Consider the following 21,865-nt stretch of genomic DNA (forward strand, 5'->3'; position numbering starts at 1 on the left):
GCCTGTCTTCAGAAAGTATTCTGTGGGGTAAAGTTGCATTCCCTTTAGTTGATATTTAGATTACCACCTACATCCTAGCAGAGGCTAACTTGTCACATTTCTATCATAGTGAAGGCAAGAGATGTTTTATAAAATGTCTAATAGTTGTGAGTTGACTCAAAATACAGGTATGTGGGAAAATGCTTGGGGATGTGAATTTCACATACAGGAAAATAATTTGTTTTATTGGAATATGCATGTGTGTCTCTTCTTTTCCAAAACTGTGGCTAGAAATAAATAGACCAGAAATCTCAGTGAAAAGTCAATATTACATTTTATTTTTAAGTTGTAGGTAAAGTTCCACCGTCTTCCAGTGCAAGCAGTCAGCCTCCACCTGAAACTCCTGTGCTTACCCGGTCTGCAGCCCAAACTCCACCAGCTGGAGTCACAGCTACTACCAGTGCTACTTCTACTGTCACTGCTCCTGCAGCAGCCACAGGGAGCCCTGTGAAAAAGCAGAGGCCACTTCTACCTAAGGAAACAGCCCCTGCTGTGCAGCGAGTAGTGTGGAATTCTTCAAATAAATTTCAAACGTCGTCTCAGAAATGGCACATGCAAAAGGTACAGAGGCAACAGCAGCAGAGCCAGCAGTCTCAACAGTCACAACAACCTCAGTCTTCTCAAGGGACAAGATATCAGACAAGACAGGCAGTAAAAGGTAACACTTGTAACAATGTGTCCATGGTGCCCTAATTGCCTAGGTAGTGTTCATGGTGATCCAAGCCCTTCCAACCAGGAATTCTACCATGAAAACCAATATCTCAAAGTATGGCTCTACTCTGAAAAGTGACTCTTTAAAAAGGTAACAGCTTACTAAACTTATTAGCTTCCTGTGGTATGTCTTTAGAATCATTAACCCTTACTTTAATTACAATAAGTTTGCATACTTGTGCCATTGTCAACCATCACAGCTCTAGAAGAGTGAACTGAATTATTTTCTGGATCATAGAATCATAGAACTATAGGGCTGGAAGGGACCTCAAGAAGTCATCAAGTCCAGCCCCCTGTGCTGAGGCAGCCATCAGCACCAAATACACCTAGACCAGCGATACTCAGACTGAGGCTCGGGAACTGCAAGTGGCTCTTTAATGTGTCTCCTGCGGCTCTTTGCAGCTCATGATATTAAAACATTGTGTGATTTCATTATTAACCAATCTAAGTTATTACCCTGTCAGGATTCTTTTACTATGTTATTAAACAGCTGTAGTTGATAAAATAATACTTGTTCAGAATAACCAAGACTATCTAGATAGGCAGTAGTAAATGAAATAATGAATTCACACTACTGTGGCTCTTTTGGGTAATGTTATTCACTAATGTGGCTCTTGAACCACTGAGGTCTGAGTATCACTGACCTAGACCATACCTGAAAGGTGTTCGTCAACCTGTTTTTGATAACCTCCCCTGATGGGGATTTCACAACTTCAGTGGAAGCCTATTTCAGAGCTTAATCACCCTTGTAGTTAGGAAGCTTTTCCTAGTATCTAACCTAAATCTCCCTTGCTGTAGATTAAATCCATTACTTCCTTTCCTACCTTCTGTGGGAAGCGGCGCCTACAGGCGAAGGGGCTGCAGGGACGCTGCTTCCCACAGCTCCCATTAGCCAGGAGCAGAGAACCGCAGCCACTGGGAGTTGCGGGGGGGGTGCCTGCAGAAGGTCAACGTCAGCAAAATGTCTACCGGCCCTCAATCAGATTACCCTGATGGGCCGCATGTGTGCCGCAGGTTGCCCACCACTGCTTTAACATATTTGAAGATTGTAATCAAGTCCCCCTTCAGTCTTTTCTCCAGACTAAACATGCCCAGTTTTTAATCTTTCGTCATAGGTGAGGTTTTCTAAACCTTTTATTATTGTTGTTGCTCTCCTGGACTCTCTCCCAATTTGTCCACCTCTTTCCTGAAGTGTGGCACTCAGAATTGGACACATGATTCCAGTTTGAGGCCTCACCAGTGCCGAGTAGAGCAGGACAGTTACCTCCTATGTCTTACATGTTACATTCTTCTTAATACACCCCAAAATGATACTTGTTTTTTCACAGCTGCATCACATTATTGACTCTTGTTCAATTTGTAATCCCCTGTAACTCCCTGTAACGCCTCTGTAACTTTTCATTGGTGCTACCACTTAACCAATTATTCCCCATTTTGTAGCTGTGCATTTGATTTTTTCCTTCCTAAATGAAGTACTTTGTATTTGTCTTTATTGAATTTCATCTTGTTGATTTGAGACCAATTTTTCAAGGTAATTTTGAATTCTAATCCAGTCTTCCCAAGTGCTTTCAGTCCTGCCCAGTTTGGTGTCATCCACAAATTTATAATATATTCTCCACTCCATTATCCAAGTCATTACTGAAAATATAGAAGAGTACTGGACCCAGAACTAATCCCTGAGGTACACAAGATACATTCTCCCATTTTGACAGCAAACCATCTATTATTACTCTTTTGAGTACAGTCTTTCAAGTTGTTGTACATCCACTTTATGATGATTTCGTCTAGACTACATTTCCCTAGTTTGTTTATAAGAATGTCAGGTGGGACTGGATCAAAAGCCTTACTAAAATTAAGATATATTACTTCTACTGTTTCCCCCCATCCAGTAGGCCAGCAGCCCTGTCAAAAAGGGAAATTAGGTTGGGTCTGCATTATTTATTTACAAATTCATGTTGGCTATTCCTTATAACTTTGTTATCTTCCAGGTGCATACAAATTGATTGTTTAATAATTTGCTCCAGTATCTTTTCAGGTATCACATTAAGATGACTGATCTATAATTCCCTAGGTCCTCTTTGTTTCCCTTTTTTAAGTGTGTTTGCCCTTCTCCAGTCCTCTGGTATCTCCCCCAACCGTCAGGAGTTATCAAAGATAATTGCTAATGGTTCCGAGATTGCTTCAGCTAGTTTCTTAAGTACTTTAGGGTAAATTTCATCAGGCCCTGCCAAATTGAATACATCGAACTTGTCTAAATATTCTTTAAGCTGTTCATTCCCTATTTTGGAGAAATATTTTCCCTATATGTGAACAGAATTGTCAACTATATGTTCTAGTTGCATGACTCCCTTTGTGTCCCCTTTGTCTTCAAATTGGGCCTCAGTTACACCTGGACAAGCCACAGAAGGCTGAGTCACACATATGTAAATACATGTTGCACATATGTAATTTGAGGATATGATTGCACAGGTATTAAAAAGGCAGCATTTGGTTTGTGGAATCATTTTTGCTGGCAATGATACATGAGCCAGGAAGAACCCAACTTAAATCTCAGATCCCAGGCTGAGTTCGTGACACCGTCAATTAAAAATGTGAAACAGAAATAACTTTTTACTTGTAAACTGAGCAAATTTGATACAGAAAATTCACTGAGAAAAATAAGTATGGAACCCCTGTGAAATCCTTATTTTTTAATAAAGAGTAGAATCATACTTAAAAATTAGTGCTTAATGCCTAGATTAAGTTTTAATAATCAGCATATTTGGACAAGATCACAAATTATACCCAAACTATTTTTGTTCCATTTTACATATCCTGTGTTAGAAGTATATTGGACTGGAAATTATTTTTGGTATACTAATTTTGATGTATATGAAATTGGCACAGGTAAAAGAATGCTGCACAGAGAAAACTTGGCAAACTTCTTTCAGTTGTAATGGTTACATTTTAAACAACGTAGGGGTCCTTCATATCAGCAGTTGTTTTGAAAAAAAATTAGGTTAGAAAACTTTGTCTTAACAAAAAGGATTGAAGCATCTTAATCAGCAGGGATCAAATTGTGATACCCTTATTCACATTGACGAGTACTTATTCCTGAAGAAGCCCCATACTAACAAGCATGAGCAAGGGTATCTCAAGTCTGGCTCTAGGTTTACGGTATAGAAATAAGCAATTTTGTGTTTAATTCAGTTACATCTGACATCACAATCCCCACTGTTCAAGCAGTTGATGGCCAAACTAGCTCACTGTTGATTTGGACTTAGATATGGCAAAAATCCCTCATGAAGGGGTACTTAAAACTAACTGCTGTGATGATGGTGGCATTAATTACAAAGGAATGGAAGTAATGTCAGGAAATGAGACCAAAGCGTGCTTGAGAACGTGCTGTATGATGGCTCAGAGAACATGTTTTCAAAGGCAAAAAAATCCTGTCAGTCAGCATTTCTGAGGCAGTTTACTGTGGCTAACAAAGCCTTGTACCAGAGACAAATGGATACTAGAGCGTGCAAACTTCAGGCACCCTTTACAGTGATTCCAAGATGGAACTTTCATATTGTATATATGGTGGTAGCTGCTGGAAGCACAGCAGGCTGGAAATCTAGTAATTGGGCCTCTGAGAAGCAGGTTGAGGGAGTCCTGGAAACTCAAGTGGGACACAGATTCACAGGAAAGAATTGTACTGTGACCAGAATTGAAAGTGGCAAGCCTCTAAGCTGTGTCTGCATATTTAACTATAGGTCACATATAAGAACCGAGCAAATGATTAATAAGGGCACTGGAGCATTATTTCATGAATATTACAGTTTTATAAATAATAGTAGCAAAAGCATTCATAACTTAGATTAGTGAAATGGCTAGATGCATCCATTTACTTAAGGATGCCTATCATCAGCAAGCTAATAACCAGTTTTTTAGCTGTTTGCCTATTAATTAACTTATTTAAGTGGTTAATGTATACAGTGATTTAGTTTATTTGTATGTTTTATTTTCTTAGCTGTACAGCAAAAAGAGATCACCCAGAGCACTTCCACATCAACTATCACCTTAGTTACAAGTACTCAGCCTGTTTCTATGGTTACCAGTTCTGGATCTTCAAGTACACTTTCTTCTTCAATTAATACAGATTTGCCAATAGCAACAGCTTCAGCTGATGTGGCAGCAGATATTGCAAAGTACACTAGCAAAGTAAGTTCTTGAGCAGGGTTTTCTTCAAAAAATTATTTTGAAATAATTTGTGTCTCAACAGATTGTGAGGGCCTTATTAAAAGTGCTATAATTTGCTGAAATTCAGAAGAATGATTTATTATCTATTTCGGCTGGTATTAATAAGGTCACAAACTAAAATCATCAATCGTACTCAGAAAGATGAATTTCAAACGAAGGTTTTATTTTAAGCATGGTGAGTTATGTCATATCATTCCCCCCTTGAACTCTCAGGACACTGATCTAAGCAATATGGACCAGGTTTAATTTAAAAAAAAAATGGGAGAGAGAACAAGGTACACTAAAGATTTATTCCTTTTTGTTCTTCAGAGGCCAAATTCTGGTTTTGTTGACTTCAGTGGGACCAAAATTTAAGCCTAAAAAGCTTGTCTCCAGTGCAACTAAAAGTCAGCAACTTTCACCAGAGGTCTTAATACAGTCCTTTACCATATGGCTAAAAACCATGTGTTAAGTCTTTGAGTCTGATTTGCCCCTCCTGCATTTCTCTTTTGTGGGACTACTCTTGTGCGTTCTAAAGAGGGGACAGATTAATCAGTAACAGAGAGCATCATGATCCAGTGGCTAGGGTACTGAACTGGAAGTTAGGAGACCCCAGTTCTATTCCTGGCTCTGCCGTTGACATGTATGACTATGGGCAAGTGAATTCAGTGTTCTGTCCCACATTCCCTATCTGTAAAATGGGCACATTTTGCTTCTAGTTTGGTTCAGCAATCTGTAAATTTTAGCCACAGGTCATATACACTGTACACTACAGTTATTTGACTACCACACTACTATTACAGTAGTGTCTCCTCCCATATCCCCCCATAACTACTCTCCTTTGTTAAATGATAGGCAATCTAGACCATATTTTTTATATTTCTTCATAGAAGAGTAAATCTATAATCAATCTTAAGAAATAATTCTCATTAACACTGTGGAATTGACTTTCTGTAGATCTCTGTTAAATAAATAAATATGTTCCTATTTTAAAACAATGTGTATTTTCATCATATGGAAACTTCATTCAAGGTATAGGTTGGACATTGCTCAAAGAATGAAGGAGTTATGAGTATGTGTGCGGCCTTATTTGGATGTAATTTATGTATACAGTAGAGGTTTGTACATACGATTGGTTTGATTTGATGAAGAACAAAGTTTCTCTTCTAAAAGAAGCATGAGACTAGAGCTTCACATATATTAGTTGAGAAGAAGTGCAGTATTTTATATATTCAACATTATTTCTTATCTTGGGACTAATACATATGATAATGCATAGAGATTGACTTAATTTTAACTACAATGTAAAATGCAGTTAATATATACACTGTACTTGCGGATTTCTTTCATGTTATTCGGGAATCAGTGCCTCTAGTTACTTGCCAAGATGAAACCCCAGGGCTCTATGGCATTCTTACAACATGTTACCACCAAAGCTGTTCTATTCATAATTAGGCTTCCCATCTCCACTTCTCTGCCTTTCAGGTCCATTCTGCTGAGTGCATTAAAGAGCACGATTTTTATATACTTCTGTATCCTGCCTTTTTGTAAGAAAGGAGCCAGCAGTCAGTATGGGGTGTGGTGTGATGTGATACACTTGTTGTCATAAAGAAACCAAGCTCACGATGGCATTTTGTTGGCTGATTGTCCAACAGAGCGGTAATGATGCCATCACTACTACAGCCATCCTTTTTAAGAAACTGATGGATATTGCAGGTTTCAGAGTAACAGCTGTGTTAGTCTGTAGTCGCAAAAAGAAAAGGAGTACTTGTGGCACCTTAGAGACTAACCAATTTATTTGAGCATAAGCTTCCGATGAAGTGAGCTGTAGCTCACGAAAGCTTATGCTCAAATAAATTTGTTAGTATCTAAGGTGCCACAGTACTCCTTTTCTTTTTATGGATATTGCAGAATCAGTTGGACAGTTAAAAATACTGTATTTCAGCCTTTTTAAAATCTGGGCTCAGTTTTATATCCCTTGGAAAATCATTTCAAAATCATGATCCAAAATCTCTTCATAATCCTAACTAGAAGTTTTTTTAAATGTACTCTGATAAATGTATATAAAGATATGTGGCATTGTTGACAGCAGTATAAGTTCATTCATGCAAGGGAAAAAACGAGTAAAATGAATGTATTGGTCATTAAAAAATAGACTTTGGAAAAAAGTGATTTCTCTTTTTCAGATGATGGATGCAATAAAAGGAACAATGACTGAAATATATAATGATCTTTCCAAAAATACCACTGGAAGTACAATAGCTGAGGTCAGTATTGCTTTCATCAGAGCATATTGCTTTTTTTAAATCTTAGATAATCATCAAACATTTAAAAAAAATCCTTTATTTAAATAATAGGGAAAACTTGGCCTGTATCTATGCCTAAAAGAAATTTTGAACTAAGGCTGCCTTTGGACCCTAACTTCTTTGCTGTCAAATCTATAACTTTTGTCACAGATACAAGTACCTTTGTTGTTGTTCTGTGGTAGCACCTAGGCTTCCTTGTTAGAGACCATACCACATTATGCTAGGGACTGTACAAACACCGAACATTACCATAAAAAAGTTGAGCACTTCAGCCTAGCTCAAGAGGAGATTTTTTTCTTTTTTGGCTGATTTAAGTCCAAAACTACTCTCTATTGTAATGTAGCATTTTATGTTTAGTTTCATTTTGTTTTAGACACTTGCACTTTCCCATGATCACATTGTAGAAACCGCAGTGTAGCTTTGATATTTCTCTCCAAAGACTCCTGATTATTTTATCATCATTCATCGTTTATTACATCGGATTTTTCTGTTGCAGTGTAAAACTCTGGATTTATTAGATGAAAGGATTGTATTTTGTGTTAACTGCTACGGTTAGTAGTTATTTTCAGAGGTGATATCTCACTGCTTTTATGTGTTTTCTTTTAAAAATTGAACAAACTTTATTATGTAATGCAAACTGCCTTAGAACATAAGCAAGAGAAAACTCTGGATCAGGAGTGACTTCTTTTAACCCAGAAGTGGAGGAGTATGTCTACACAACAACAACAGAAAAGCCCAAGGCGGTGAATCTCAGAGCCCAGTCAATGGACTCAGGCTCGTACTTCGGGACTAAAAGTAGGAGTATAGATGTTCGGGTTTCAGCGGGACCCCGGGCTCTGAGACCCTTTCCCCTCATTGGTTTTTGGCTGGAACCTGGGCTCCAACCCAAGCCTGAATGTCTAAACTGCTGTTGTTAGCCAGCTAGGGCAAGCCCCAGTCAGTTGACAAGGGGTTCTGAGACTTGCTGCCACTGATCTTTTATTTTTTGCTGTGTAAAAAACATATCCAAAATCATCCATTTGAGTGATTATGTCCCCAGTCTCTATGCTTCTTAAATTAATAAGAAGCATACTTTAGAATACTTGGGCCATTTAAAAAAAATTATAAGACATAAATAACTACAGTCTAAACTGAGGGATGTGGCTTAGGTTCAGATCAGATATATTTGAAGCCTGACAAATTTTAGTCCAACAGTTTTTAGAGATAAGGTGCCTGATACTCCATTTTCTTACATTTGTGTAAATTGGGAATGACTCCATTGTTGTCAATAGAGTTATGTTGGTGTAAAAATAATGGAAATAAGAGAAGAATAAGACCCAAGTTGAGCAGCACTGTTTTGAGTTTTAAAACAAGTCTCGCCCTTGTTTATGGTAGGAAACACCCGCAAGCAAGAGTTTGCTTTGTATCTCTCTTATTGATGCTTATGGATATTCTGGAACCTTGGTTAATTGGTCAGAATGCTTTGGGCCTAATTCTCATTTACACTTAAGATCTCTTTGCCAGAACAATGTAAAAGAGGCCTTAGTGTAAATGAGAATCAGGCCCTTTGTCTCTAAGCCCAATTTTTCTAAATGATTAGGTAGCTATGTTTTATATACACCAAATTTGTATTTTCCATTTTATTAAATCTTATCTCTTCGATATTTCAGATTCGTCGTTTGAGAATCGAAATAGAGAAACTTCAATGGTTACATCAGCAGGAACTCTCAGAAATGAAACACAATCTTGGTATGAAAAGTACAGCCTAAAATAATATGATTTCAAGAACTCTGGTGTATGTTTGGTTCATTTATGCAACAGTACAAATTGTCCATGTGTGAAGGGTTAGAAAATAGAACAGAATGTGCTGTGCTGATGTTACTGGGCATGTACCCAGTAATTTAGACAGTTGCTGTTTTAGTGAAAACAGCAGTTAAAAACACTTTTGAGTTTAACCAGTGAAACAGAGTTAAGCTTGGGAAAAGGTTTCTGAGAAAGAGTATGTAACCTGGTCCTCACCATGTGGATCATTGGATAACCTCTGTTAAGAGACCTAACTTATTAATGAATGTTTTGACCTATTTATTTTGGGCTATCTGTTCACAGACACAGTACTAACAGTAATTAGAGCTATGCAAAAAAATTTCAGCAAATAATTCACCAAACAGGCGCTTTTGGTGAACTCAAAACCATTTGCGTATTGGTGTTGAATTAGCTGAATTGTTTCAACTGGACCAAAAAAATTGAAATATTTCAGAAATATAAAAACAAAATGTTTTGTTTTGACCTGACTCAAACTATTTCATTTTGATGAAAGGAGAGGAAACTAGATTCACAAAATGGCCAGGAGTGGGGAAAGGGCCTCCCCTATAACTTTTAGCTGAGTGGTTAGGGAACTCACCTGGGAGAGACCATGGTTCTGTTCCTCTCTCTGCCTAATGTGGAAAAGGGATTTCAGCACTGGAGGTGAGTTCCCTAACCACTAGATTATCAGCTATTTGGGTCTTTCTCAGTATCTCCTGTGGACACTGTTCCACTTTGTATAAATATAAATAGTTACTGGTTCAAGGACTTGAACTTGGGTCTCCCACATTCTAAGTGAGGATCTCATTTTCAGCCAGCCTCCACTAATGTACCCACAAGGTTTGGGCCTGCTCCCAATGAAATTGGTGTGTGTGGGGTTATTGGTGACTTCAGATTCTTTTTTGACTCAGTGTAACTGACTCTGCATGCATTCGATGAAGTGAGCTGTAGCTCATGAAAGCTTATACTGAAATAAATTTGTTAGTCTCTAAGGTGCCACAAGTACTCCTTTTCTTTAGACTCTAGGACAGTGTTTCTCAAATATGGCCACCAGGGGCTTTTCTTGCAGCCACAGCCTCCTGGGTGGTGTGGGGGTGAAAGCAGTGGTTTGGGCCCTGGCCACTTCTGGAGACCGAAAAGCTGGAGGAGCAGACAGCCAGTATGTGTTCCCCACCTTCCCAGGGGTGTGGAGTTGGACTTCAGCCCAGGGGTGGTGGGTGGCAGGCTCCACCCGTGGGCCTTTGGGCTCCATCCTCAGGCATGGGGTTTTGGGCTCCATTCCCTGGCTGTGAGGTGATGGGCTCTGGCCCTGAGCTCAGCCTCTCCAATCACCCTTGGCCTGAGTGCCTGTCCCAGTGCTGCACTGCCTCCGTAACCACTTCCTTATTCAGGGCTTAATTTGTCTCTGGGCTTGCTGGGACTGAATAAGTCTGCTGTGAAAAGTGATATTTGTATTATGGCTGTTGATTAACCACAGTTAACTCACACAATTAACTAAAAAAAATTAATTGTGATTAAAAAAATTAATTGCGATTAACCGCAGTTTTAATCGCACTGTTAAACAATAGAGTACCAATTGAAATTTATTAAATATTTTGGATATTTTACTACATATTCATATATGTTGTATTCTGTGTTGTAATTGAAATCAAAGTGTATATTATTTTTGCTTACAAATATTTGCACTGTAAAAATCAAAAGAAATCGTATTTTTCAATTCACCTCATACAAGTACTGTAGTACAGTCTCTTTGTCATGAAAGTGCAACTTACAAATGTAGAATTATGTACAAAAACCCTGCATTCAAAAATAAAACAATGTAAAAATAAAACAATGTAAAATTTTAGAGCTTGCAAGTCTACTCAGTTCTACTTCTTGTTCAGCCAATCGCTAAGACAAACAAGTGTATATACATTTGCAGGAGATAATGCTGTCCTCTTCTTATTTACAATGCCACCAGAAAGTGAGAACAGGCAATTGCATGGCCAGGTATTCAAAACATTTGTATGCCCGTTCATGCTTCGGCCACCATTCCAGAGGACATGCTTCCATGCTGATGACGCTCATTAAAAAAAGAATGCATTAATTACATTTGTGACTGAACTCCTTGGTGGAGACTTGTATGTCCCGTGCTCTGTTTTACCAACTTTCTGCCATATATTTCATGTTATAGCAGTCTCAGATGATGACCCAGCACATGTTGTCCATTTTATACTGCTGGCGGAATTTTGCACCAAAACATTAAAAATTCTGCATCAAAAAATTAAAATTTCTGCACATGATATTATAAAATTCTGCAAAATTCTTCATACTTTGTCAAAATAACACAATATAATCACTCTGGTTTCAATTATTTTGGTAATTTATTTAAACTACTATAAAGTGGATGGAGAATGGAGGTGGGGCGCATTGGAAGAAATTCCGAAACCCCCTTGCCTAACAGTAATGTAACTAGGTTTGACTCTTTATCTCTAGTTATTAGTCAACAAATATATGCATCCATATTGTCAGTGTTACATCATAGTCAACTGAAGACCAAGGAGGGCTGGGGAATCAAACTCACATTGCAGTTCAAAAATTTAGACCAATTCTAATCACTAAAGCACAGTCAGCATTTATAAGGCCATCCTGTCCTTTACACCACTCTGGCAATGTAAAGGAGCTTTAAAACCTTTACACCTATTTTATACTCCTGGGGGAATTCACAAAGAGAATGGGAGCAATTCACTAAGAAGGCAGGTTGCTATATCCTGCTCTGCCTGAGGGGACAGTGCCTGTCCCACACCTACCTCTTCAGAAACACTCCGAAGCCCTGCCCCTCCACACCAAATGTGCTGCAATAGCGAGCAAGAGGGACAGAGTATCTCTCTCTCTCACACACACGACTGCACAGCCCCCCTGGGTGGTGATTTACATCTCTATTGGCTGCTTGGAGTGCCCGAACCAACCTGCCTGTGCTGTCTGGGAAAGGGCGCATGACTGTTTTTGCGACTTCCCATTGCTTCCCCATCAGAAGTCATTTTTCTGCGGAGAAGCAAAGAAATCTGCAGGGGACATGAATTCTGTGCATGCGCAGTGATACAGAATTCCCCCAGGAGTAACAATTTTAAGAACACTTTCATTGCAGATTTCACAAAATGCAAAGAAGGTATCAATGTGAGATTTCTAAAGATAGCCTCAGCACTCGACCCAAGGTTTAAGAATCTGAAGTGCCTTCCAAAATCTGAGAGGGATGAGGTGTGGAGCATGCTTTCAGAAGTCTTAAAAGAGCAACACTCTGATGCGGAAACTACAGAACCCGAACCACCAAAAAAGAAAATAAACCTTCTGCTAGTGGCATCTGACTCAGATAATAAAAATGAACATGTGTTGGTCCACACTGCTTTGGCTTGTTATCGAGCAGAACCTGTCATCAGCATGGACACATGTCCCCTGGAATGGTGGTTAAAGGATGAAGGGACATATGAATCTTCAGCGCATCTGGCACGTAAATATCTTGCTACACTGGCTACAACGGTGCCACGAGAACGTCCGTTCTCACTTTCAGGTAACATTGTAAACAAGCGGGTAGCATTATCTCCTGCAAATGTAAACAAACTTGTTTGTCTGAGCAATTGGCTAAACAAGAAGTAGAACTGAGTGGACTTGCAAGCTCTAAAATTTTACATTGTTTTATTTTTGAATGCAGGGTTTTTGTACATAATTCTACATTTGTAAGTTCAACTTTCATGACAAAGAAATTGCACTACAATACTTGTATTAGGTGAATTGCAAAATACTATTCTGTTTTTTATAGTGCGAATACTTGTAATGAAAAATAAATATAAAGTGAGCACTGTACACTCTGTATTCTGTGTTGTAATTGAAATCAATATATTTGAAAATGTAGAAAACATACAAAAATATTTAAATGGTATCCTATTATTGTTTAACAGTGCAATTAATTGTGATTATTTTTTTAATTGCTTGACAGCCCTAATTTGTATGTTTGTTAATATCACTTTTCCCAGCAGACTTACTAGCTAGAAAGTCTTAAAAAAAAAAAAACACAACCAGGAAAAAAAAGCAAAAGAAACAATAAGAAAAAAGAAAAGAATGTACAAAGCACCTTGTGTTTCTATTCTGTTCAGGATCAGCAAAGAATAGAGACAACTGTACATTATTTTTATTACTGAGTCTGCAAAAAGAAAACCCTCCCTAAATAAATTATAATGATTTGGACATGTATATGTGCATATTTATTTGTTTTTCCTAAAGTTAATTAAGTATTTTAGGAAAAAATGTCAGAGCAGCCGCTAGCAAGAGTTGGTAGCTGCACTCTGAGACCACCAAAAATTTGTTGAAAACCCTTGCTCCAGGATAAAACATTTATTTTAAAAACTGACAGATACTCATCTCTTTATGCTACTCTGGCATTACAAAGGGGCCAAAACACTGACTTAAACCAGCAGTTGAGGATTCCGCATCATGGGAGATTTTCAGTAAGAACGGAACCAGCATAGCTGGCTATAGGACACCTCTTCCCAGTCCCCACATCTCCACCACCATGTAGTCCAGGAAATGAGGGCATGGTTAAAGTACTGCTGTACTTCAGTGATCATTGGCTGATGTAATGATTCCTGGGGGAAACTTGCAGCAAAGCACAAGTTATAGAATTCCTGAATCCCTTTTAAATAACATGTGGTGTTGAACTGGCCTGAGGTCCAGGGGACAAAGTTGTGTAATAGTATCTTATTTCATCCCTTTGTGTCCTGTGAAGCTGTGCTGGAAATAAAGGTTGGGGGATTGAATTTTGGCAGATGCATAATTCTGTGTGTTTATCTCATTTTATTCATCGAAGTAAATATGACTTTCAAAGCTTTCTGGAATCATTTTGGCTTTGGAACTTTAACCCTTGTTACAGTTATGTCCTGGGAGAGCCATGTTTGTGAAGACATTCAGACTCTTCTGTCTAAAGGAGCCAGGATACAGAATTGATGGATTTGTGTTTCTGGGAGGGAAGAGTGTGATCCATGGTCCTGTTTATTTGTTGAAAACTAGTTCACAGAGCAGTATTGAACTCTTGGCTTCTGAGGCCAAAGGCTGTGCAAGGCAGCTGCAGCAGGTGGGGAGTACATCTTTATACCACATGCAGCACAATTGAGGCACCAAGGAGCTAACTGTAATAGAAATAATAAATAATAATAGAGGGTAAAAATGATGGCCCAAAGATTGAGCCTGGTAATTTGCACCTTACCGATGGAGAAATATACACTCATCTTTCTTTGTGTCTCAACTAGAATTGACAATGGCAGAGATGCGGCAAAGTCTCGAGCAGGAGCGTGATCGTTTGATTGCTGAAGTAAAGAAGCAGCTGGAGTTGGAGAAGCAGCAAGCTGTGGATGAAACCAAGAAGAAGCAGTGGTGTGCCAACTGCAAGAAAGAAGCCATCTTCTACTGCTGCTGGAATACCAGCTACTGTGACTACCCCTGCCAGCAAGCTCACTGGCCTGAGCATATGAAATCCTGCACACAGTCAGGTAATCTGCCTCTGGGAAGCCTACCTCTCAGCTGCTCAGAGTGATGAAATATGGGGCAGTGGAATTGGTGTCCGTTTATGTGTGCACAGATGTGCCAGTGGGGAGGGGTGAATGTGGATTCCAATGGCTATATTGTATAAAACTTTTTTTTTATTTTAGCTACTGCAACACAACAAGAAACAGATACAGAAATGAACTCAGAAACATTAAATAAATCGTCCCAGCCCAGCTCCAGTGCACAGCCTCCATCCACAGAAACAGCCAGCACCCCAAAGGAAAAGGACAGTGCAGCTGATAAAAACAAAGACTGTGTTACAGTGAGTATCACTGCAGTCACTTCAGCCTAAGAATGTGTCTGATTTCTCTTAAACCTGAGGCTAAGGCATCCTTGGGACATCAATAATTTTTGGCCCCTTGTACATTTCTAGAGGGTCATTTTGTGAGTGAGATAGGAAATAGTATTTTTCCTCCATCTTGACAAAACTATTACATTTGGAGGGAGAGAAGCAGGATGTCCTCCAGGATCACCCCTTCCCCTCCACTCATCCCCAGTAAGACCTTACGTTGACTTGACATCCTTCCAGCCAAGGGGGACTGGACCTGTCTCCCTCCAGGGCCCATCAGTGTTGCTTCTGGTCTGGATCTTTCAAACACAATACAAATTGCCTTCTGGGCTGAGCAATACTGACTGCAGCACTCACAAACACTGCTGGATCTACAGTTAAGAGAACAGCGTGCAAGCATGAAATCCTCCTTGCCATCAACTCTGACAGTGTTCCGCAGGCAAGGGTGAGCAGGTACTCTGATGCAAAGGGCCCCATCACTGTATATACAAAATAAATGTCTATAATAAGGATTCCACTTTATAGGCGGGTTTTGACTAATAACCATTTCAACAGTAATGCTCTTCCTCCCTGCCAAGAAAAGGCTATTAAAGCAACAACTTTATTGGGGGCTGGCCCCTCACAATATCTCCCCCCACCCATTCCCCCACTTCAATGTATATCTCATTGACAATGTCTGAAAATGTTACAAACAGAAAATATTATGTTGTAAAGTACTGTGATTCCAGCATGATATCTCATTGAGCTAGTCCTCTAGAGTGGGAAGTGTGGTGCACTAGAGAACCTGTGTTCATTTCTGGCATCATTGGTAACATCTGGAATTAGATCTCCAGGTTTGATGTGGTTTCTAAGGGAGTAACTTGGGGTGGAACCATATTTGAGGAGAGAAAAAGGCAGTGTGTGTTTCACTTGAATGCACTAGTAAAACTGGTGAACTCTATTGAGCTTCACTGGCTCAGTTGATGTCCGTACACATTGTTTGTGTCAATACAAACTTCTTTATCATGCGGTGTTATTGCGGGGGAGGGAGGGAGAAAAGTCATTTACCTAAGACTTCTGCCATGGAATGTTTCATTTTTTAAATTTAGAATTTCTTTCACATAGTTGTTCTACCTGAAATATCATGCTGTGTACATTGATCATGTTCATAATTTGAATTTTGTTTTAACAAAAGTAACCTGTGAATTCATTAAGATGCAAATTTTTAACACAACATCCAACATAAATTTCATATTATAATAGTAATAATAAATTAGGTGGAATTTATGTAAAAGCTGAGACTTTTACTGAGGTTACCTGTGCTGTCTCTGCAGATAGCAACAGGTGTGACAAGCAACCAGCCTATAAAACTGGTCCAGGTACCGCAGACCACCACCTATATTCCAACTACTCAGCCCACAATTGTAAGTACATCATCATCATTTAAAGTCTGCAATAGAACTGCTCCTGGCATTAAAATAGCTCAATATCTTTTGGGGGTTGTTTCCTGTCTGTTGCTGTATCAGGATATGAATTCACTGGTATCAAGTCTCAATTTGCAGTGCAAAATGCCTTATTTTGCTGTGCAACATTCCATCTTTCTCATGCCTTCCATTTTCATCATTTGGTTATTACAAGGAACTGGGAAAAGCCACTGGGCATATATACTTAAGGCACTGAGGATAGTCAGACCATCGTCTGCATTAGAATGTTAATGTTGTTTACCCTTTTGATTTTGGTTATTTGACCAAGACATCATGGTAAATATAGCATTTATTTTATGTAGCATCTTTTCCTGTGGTATCCTAAAGAGCTTTGTATAATATTGCTATATTAGAGTTCTAGCCTTATGTTGCAGTAACTATGAAGGCAGAAGGAGCAGCTAATCTGCATTCATCAGTATTGTGTCTCAAATGTGTGTCATCAGGACCTGTGTAACTGAGAGAATGATGGCTATGTCACTGGGATTATCCCCACTTTTCTTTTTTCCACTCCAAATGTGCCAAAGGCACTTTAATCTTCTCCCGGTGCACCCACCAGAGATGAGACAGAATTGAGCTCCATTTAATGTTTAAAGCTCCCTAACATAGCACTTTAAATTCCATGTAATGCTCCCTAATGCTGCACTTTGATTTCAATGTGGAATCTGAGCTGAAGTTCATCATACCAACAGGGAAAAATGCTAGTGTCTCACTGACACTTAGCATCATATATTCCCCATTTTTGGGTGGTGGACAGTAAAAGTAACTCAGCCAGTGTTCATATAGCTGGTTTAGTTCATTTTCATACTGTGATCTTAATGGTTGCTTTGTTATAGAAGTTATTTGTGTTTTTTCATACAGTGTTGCACAACCATCGTGTCCCATCCATTAATTCTGTCATTCTGAGGATATTCTTGCTGGATGTCATGATTTACAAAAACAGAAACCCCTTTCCAACACCTGTTTCATTAATTTAATCACAACTGAGGGCACTCAGCACCTCTTAAGAAAGTACTTAGCACTATTGCAAGGTTGGCCCTATATTGCCCTGACAGACTCCCAGAACCAGTGAGAAGCCATGATTACTGTTCTGAAATCAGACTGCAGGCATCAAACCAAGTTAGTTTCTTTGTGAAAAATGCCAATGCTCCAATATCCTAAATTGGCCTCTTCGACCATTCAGGAAATGGCAGTAACTTCCACAATTGACCTACTGAATATGGAGTGTGTATGTGACTTGAATAAAAAGGAATCTGAAAACCCTAAAAGGTTTTAGGTTCTTGCTTGTACGTGCACATACTTGCATCTGCTCTGCACAGCTGCAAACAACTTGTGTGTGCTAATACAGCCACGTATCCTTTAAATAGTCTAATGCCTGAGCATGCACAAATGTGTACTTTTGTGGAGAGGCTTTGCTGAAAATTTAACTCTGAGGAAATAACCACAATACATTTAAGGAGTCTTAACACATACCACACCTTGATCAGTAAAATAGGGATTAAAAATTAGAACTATTCCCATCTGAATATGTGTTTTTAAAAGATCCAGATAGCAAATTTAAGTTCCTTACTTTTACTACTAATAGACACTTTTCTAGGGGCGTTCTCAACTTGCTCCAGAATTTATAAATCACCTCAACATAGCTGCATCCATCAGGGGTGTGAAAGAACCCACACCCTCACCAACGTAGCTATGCCGACCTAAACCCTAGTGCAGCTGTGTCATTGGAAGAATGTTTCCATCAGTGTGGCTAACTTCATTCAGGGATGTGGTTGGTGTTTCTACACTGATGGACAAACTCCTTCCATCGATATAGGCTGTGTCCATGCTACAGGTTAAGCCAGCATATGCTGGCGCAGGCTATGTCTACACTTCCACTTTTGTTGGTCAGTGGTGTGAAAAAACACACTCCTGCCAACATAGCTACTGTCACTCATTGGGGGTGGTTTAATTATGCTGATGGGAGAGCTACACGGAAGACCTTACAGTGGTGTAGCAGCAGCAGTACAGCTGTGCCACTATAAGATCTCTAGTGTAGACATAGCCATAGTCTCTGTAGCATAGACACAGTCTCACTTTCTAGTTCTCTAACTACCAATTGGTTTCCCACTTTAGGGTCCTTACTCTGAACGGCTTCCAATAAACCTTTGCACATCTAAAGTCATCCTGATTACTAAATGGCTTTAGTCTTGAGTTTACTTAGCAAATTTACTCCATGTTTGGTTTTTTATTCTTCTTGGAATCAAAACAGTGCTAAATCTGTCATCTTTCCATTTCTGCGGAAATGTTGCAGCTTCTGCAATGAACTGAATTTATCACAAATATTCCAGCTTTTGAAGTCCTACCTAGCCAGGACAATAGCTACATTTGCTGAATACTACCAAGTCACCAGTATAAAACACTGTGGAAAATGTGCATTTCTTTTTCTGTCTTCTGTGGAGTTTTATATCCCATGTCAGAGGGAAGACTTGTGCATCCCTTTCAGTTCCCCAAAAAGCCTTTGCTCCTTGTTTCTTTCTCTTTAAAGCCTTCTGAACTGAAACTGATACAGCTATTTGATCAGCTGTTGGGCTTCAGGAGAAGTGTGTCAGAACATACTTTACAGATTGCTCAGTACTGCAGCTTCCAAACTGACTTACATTTCTGGAGGAAGGTTAAAGTACAGAGATCTGGTTCCCAGGTCTGCCAGAGATTTGGTGTGACCTTGAGCAAGTCATTTAACCTTTTTGTGCCTCTGTGTGTCTAGCTATAGAATAAAATACCTACCAGACAGGGTATCATGAGACTCAATTTGCAAATGTGTATAAAGCACTTTGACACCTTCAGTTGGAAACCGTGACAGAAGTTCAAAGTTTTATTCTAAATTAATGTATTTACTGAGCTGTGTCTACACTATGGACCGTACAGCGGCACAGCTGTACCACTACAGCTCTGCCGCTGTAAGGTCTCCTGTGTAGCCGCTCTTTGCCGGCAGGAGAGAGCTCTCCTGCCGGTATAATTAAACCACCCTCAACGAGCAGCCTTAGCTGTGTTAGCAGGAGACACTCTCCTGCCTACATAGCGCTAGCCACACCAGCACTTTTGCTGGTGAAAGTTATGTTGGTACAGGGGTGTGGTTTTTTAACAAGAAAAGTTTTACCGACAAAAGTGGTAGTATAGACAAAGCCTAAGAGTGGCAAAAGGCAATTCCCAATAATAGTAGGGTTTTGTTATTAATTGATCTGTGCAAAGTATGTTTGCAGTATTATAAATGCTATTGTTTTTATCCAAACATATATTTTTCATTCTCACCTGTGTGTAAGCGCACACGGGGAGGATCTTTTCTGGGGAGAACACTATTAATGTAACTGTGAAACCCTAAATGCACCTGTAAACTCGTATGTTTTGTATTCCAATTCGATTAGTTACAAATATGTTTTTCCAGGTAACAAAGGATTTTCACAGTCCCCTTCTGTATTAGTTTCGGGAAATGTACCACTGGATGGGCTAACTACTGAGAACTGAATTCTTCAAGAACAGGCAGAATACTTACAGTACCCATAGGAACCACCTGTCCCTGTATCTGTGTATAGTATAATAATTGGCTGTAGGGAAGTTGAGGAGATGTTACACTCTGCCTTTTGGTGGGGCAAAAACGTGGTAAGAAAAGGTGATAAATCCTAAATAAAAGATCCTACTTCTAGTTTTTCACTGGAAAATAATGGGCTCTATTTCTGTGGTGGTGTGAATGTGACCTTTAATATAACAATATGTGTTTTGCTTGGTTTTAATCCACAGACCATTCCTGTAGTGGTAAGTCCTTCTGCTGGGACAGTGGCAATGAGAACTGGAGTTCAGTATGTTCAGACCACAATGCCAGTCCAAGTACGAAGAGTCTAACTACTAACAAGAAGCCCAGGCGACTGTTGGAATAAATAACTAATAAAAATCTGTCTAATAGAAATGTGAAATAAACACAGTTCTTTGGATTAACCTCAAAGGTTCAGACTTTAGCTTTGTATATGTGTACAAAGCATTAACTACACTACATTAATGTAAAGCATTAGCGCTGGCTTTAAAAAGCTGAGGACAGGTAAGATCCATGTTAAATCTATGCTTCGGTTGTAAATAATGTACAATTTGTGGATGTCATTAAAGTTAGAGTACCATCTCCTTTTTATATTTGTATTGACTTTAACTTATAAAGAGTGTTTGAAGTTGGTAAAGGAAAGACTAAAACAGCCTTATCATGAATGAACATTGAAAACTGGACTTAAGGAACTGCAGTTGCACATAAAATCACTTACTTTTTAGTTATCAAGAGAGAATCTGATCATCTTAATTTGCATTTGGTAATTAAAACAATTGTGCACTTTGAAACTCAATTAAAATTTCTTTTTGTGCAACTAAAGTTAAAAATGTACCTTTTAAAAATTCATTTTATTAGGCAAATTATGAAATTTCCAATCTGTGGACCTGAAGTACACAAAGAGGGTATTTTTTGTTTTTTACAGTGACCAGACTGTTAAAAATTATATTGTTTACAGGAAACCAGCTTAAATTTCATTCAGCCTAACAGCAGAAGAGTAGAAATAATAATACCAACTAGTTGGTAACATGATTTCTGATCAGTAGTATCAGATGTGAGAAAGGTGGATTTTTTTCTTATGGTTCATAGTTCAGTTTTTTTTAAAATCCTCTATAAAGAACTTTGAAATGCTTTTCAAATGGAACAAGAACTTTGATTTGGAGAAGACTATGTATCAGGAAACATGGGCAAAGGACTTTTGATGCTGGGCTAGAGCATGTATTATTTATATGATGGAATTTATGTTTTTATGTAAGCATGAAACAGTACAGTATGAGAGAAAGTAACCCATGAAAATTCTGTCTGTTACACTTATACTGTAGTATCATTTTGTATGTTGTGTAAAACGAAAGCATTGAACAAAGCAAAGGTGATGTATGTATATGAGAAAATTAATTGTATTATATCATTCCAGTACATTTTGTTGTACATTTTAGTCATGTTGATTTCTCCCATTGTTTATAAAAGGATGCAGTTTGTACAGTCTCCAGCTAGTTACCCACATTAGAGGAAGAAAATAATGGAGAACAGAATATTCGTGAATTGCAGTTGTGTCAAAAATAGCCTAGCTGGCCTTATTTGTGAAGCATAATTGCTTTTAGCATATGGAAGTATTTTTTCACATTTTCTTTGTATAAAATTTGTATTAAACTTAAATATCTTTTTGATTATTGTGTTTCTTTGTGACTGAGACAGGTGACATACTCTATGCTTTGGGTTTCCCCAGTTTTTCAGGAATCGTCACAATTTTTTATTAAACTGTTTTAGAAAAATGGTTTGTGTTCCTAGATCTCCGGTTTCCTTCTATCTGGATGAATGTTTATTTCTGCAGTGTCCAGATCATGAAAATTTTCTTCATGTAGGATCTTCAGATTGAGAAATTCGGCAGCTTGACCAATGACCAAGTCTAGTCCAGGATGAGAACAAACAAAGC

The 21,865-nt window shown here is 38.7% G+C and overlaps 1 protein-coding gene across 6 annotated transcripts in view; it reads left to right on the forward strand.

Moving 5' to 3' along the window:
• ZMYND8 (zinc finger MYND-type containing 8) overlaps window positions 1–21,635 on the forward strand; it is a 93,437-nt gene extending 71,802 nt beyond the window's left edge. For 5 of the 6 annotated variants that reach the window (XM_084646287.1, XM_084646291.1, XM_084646288.1 and 2 more), the window contains exons 15-22: window positions 326–697; window positions 4,745–4,935; window positions 7,140–7,220; window positions 8,909–8,987; window positions 14,321–14,560; window positions 14,720–14,877; window positions 16,218–16,307; window positions 20,142–21,632. In XM_084646287.1, coding sequence (XP_084502413.1) covers window positions 326–697; window positions 4,745–4,935; window positions 7,140–7,220; window positions 8,909–8,987; window positions 14,321–14,560; window positions 14,720–14,877; window positions 16,218–16,307; window positions 20,142–20,243 — 1,313 coding nt within the window. In that variant the 3' untranslated portion in view covers window positions 20,244–21,632. Of the gene's footprint in view, window positions 1–325; window positions 698–4,744; window positions 4,936–7,139; window positions 7,221–8,908; window positions 8,988–14,320; window positions 14,561–14,719; window positions 14,878–16,217; window positions 16,308–20,141 lie in introns of all 6 variants that reach the window. The other variant, XM_084646292.1, reaches the window with a different exon arrangement.
• The last annotated feature ends 230 nt before the right edge of the window (window positions 21,636–21,865 follow it).

The sequence above is a fragment of the Lepidochelys olivacea genome (genome assembly GCF_965140295.1).
Source record: "Lepidochelys olivacea isolate rLepOli2 genome assembly, chromosome: 13".
NCBI classification, from domain to species: domain Eukaryota; kingdom Metazoa; phylum Chordata; order Testudines; family Cheloniidae; genus Lepidochelys; species Lepidochelys olivacea.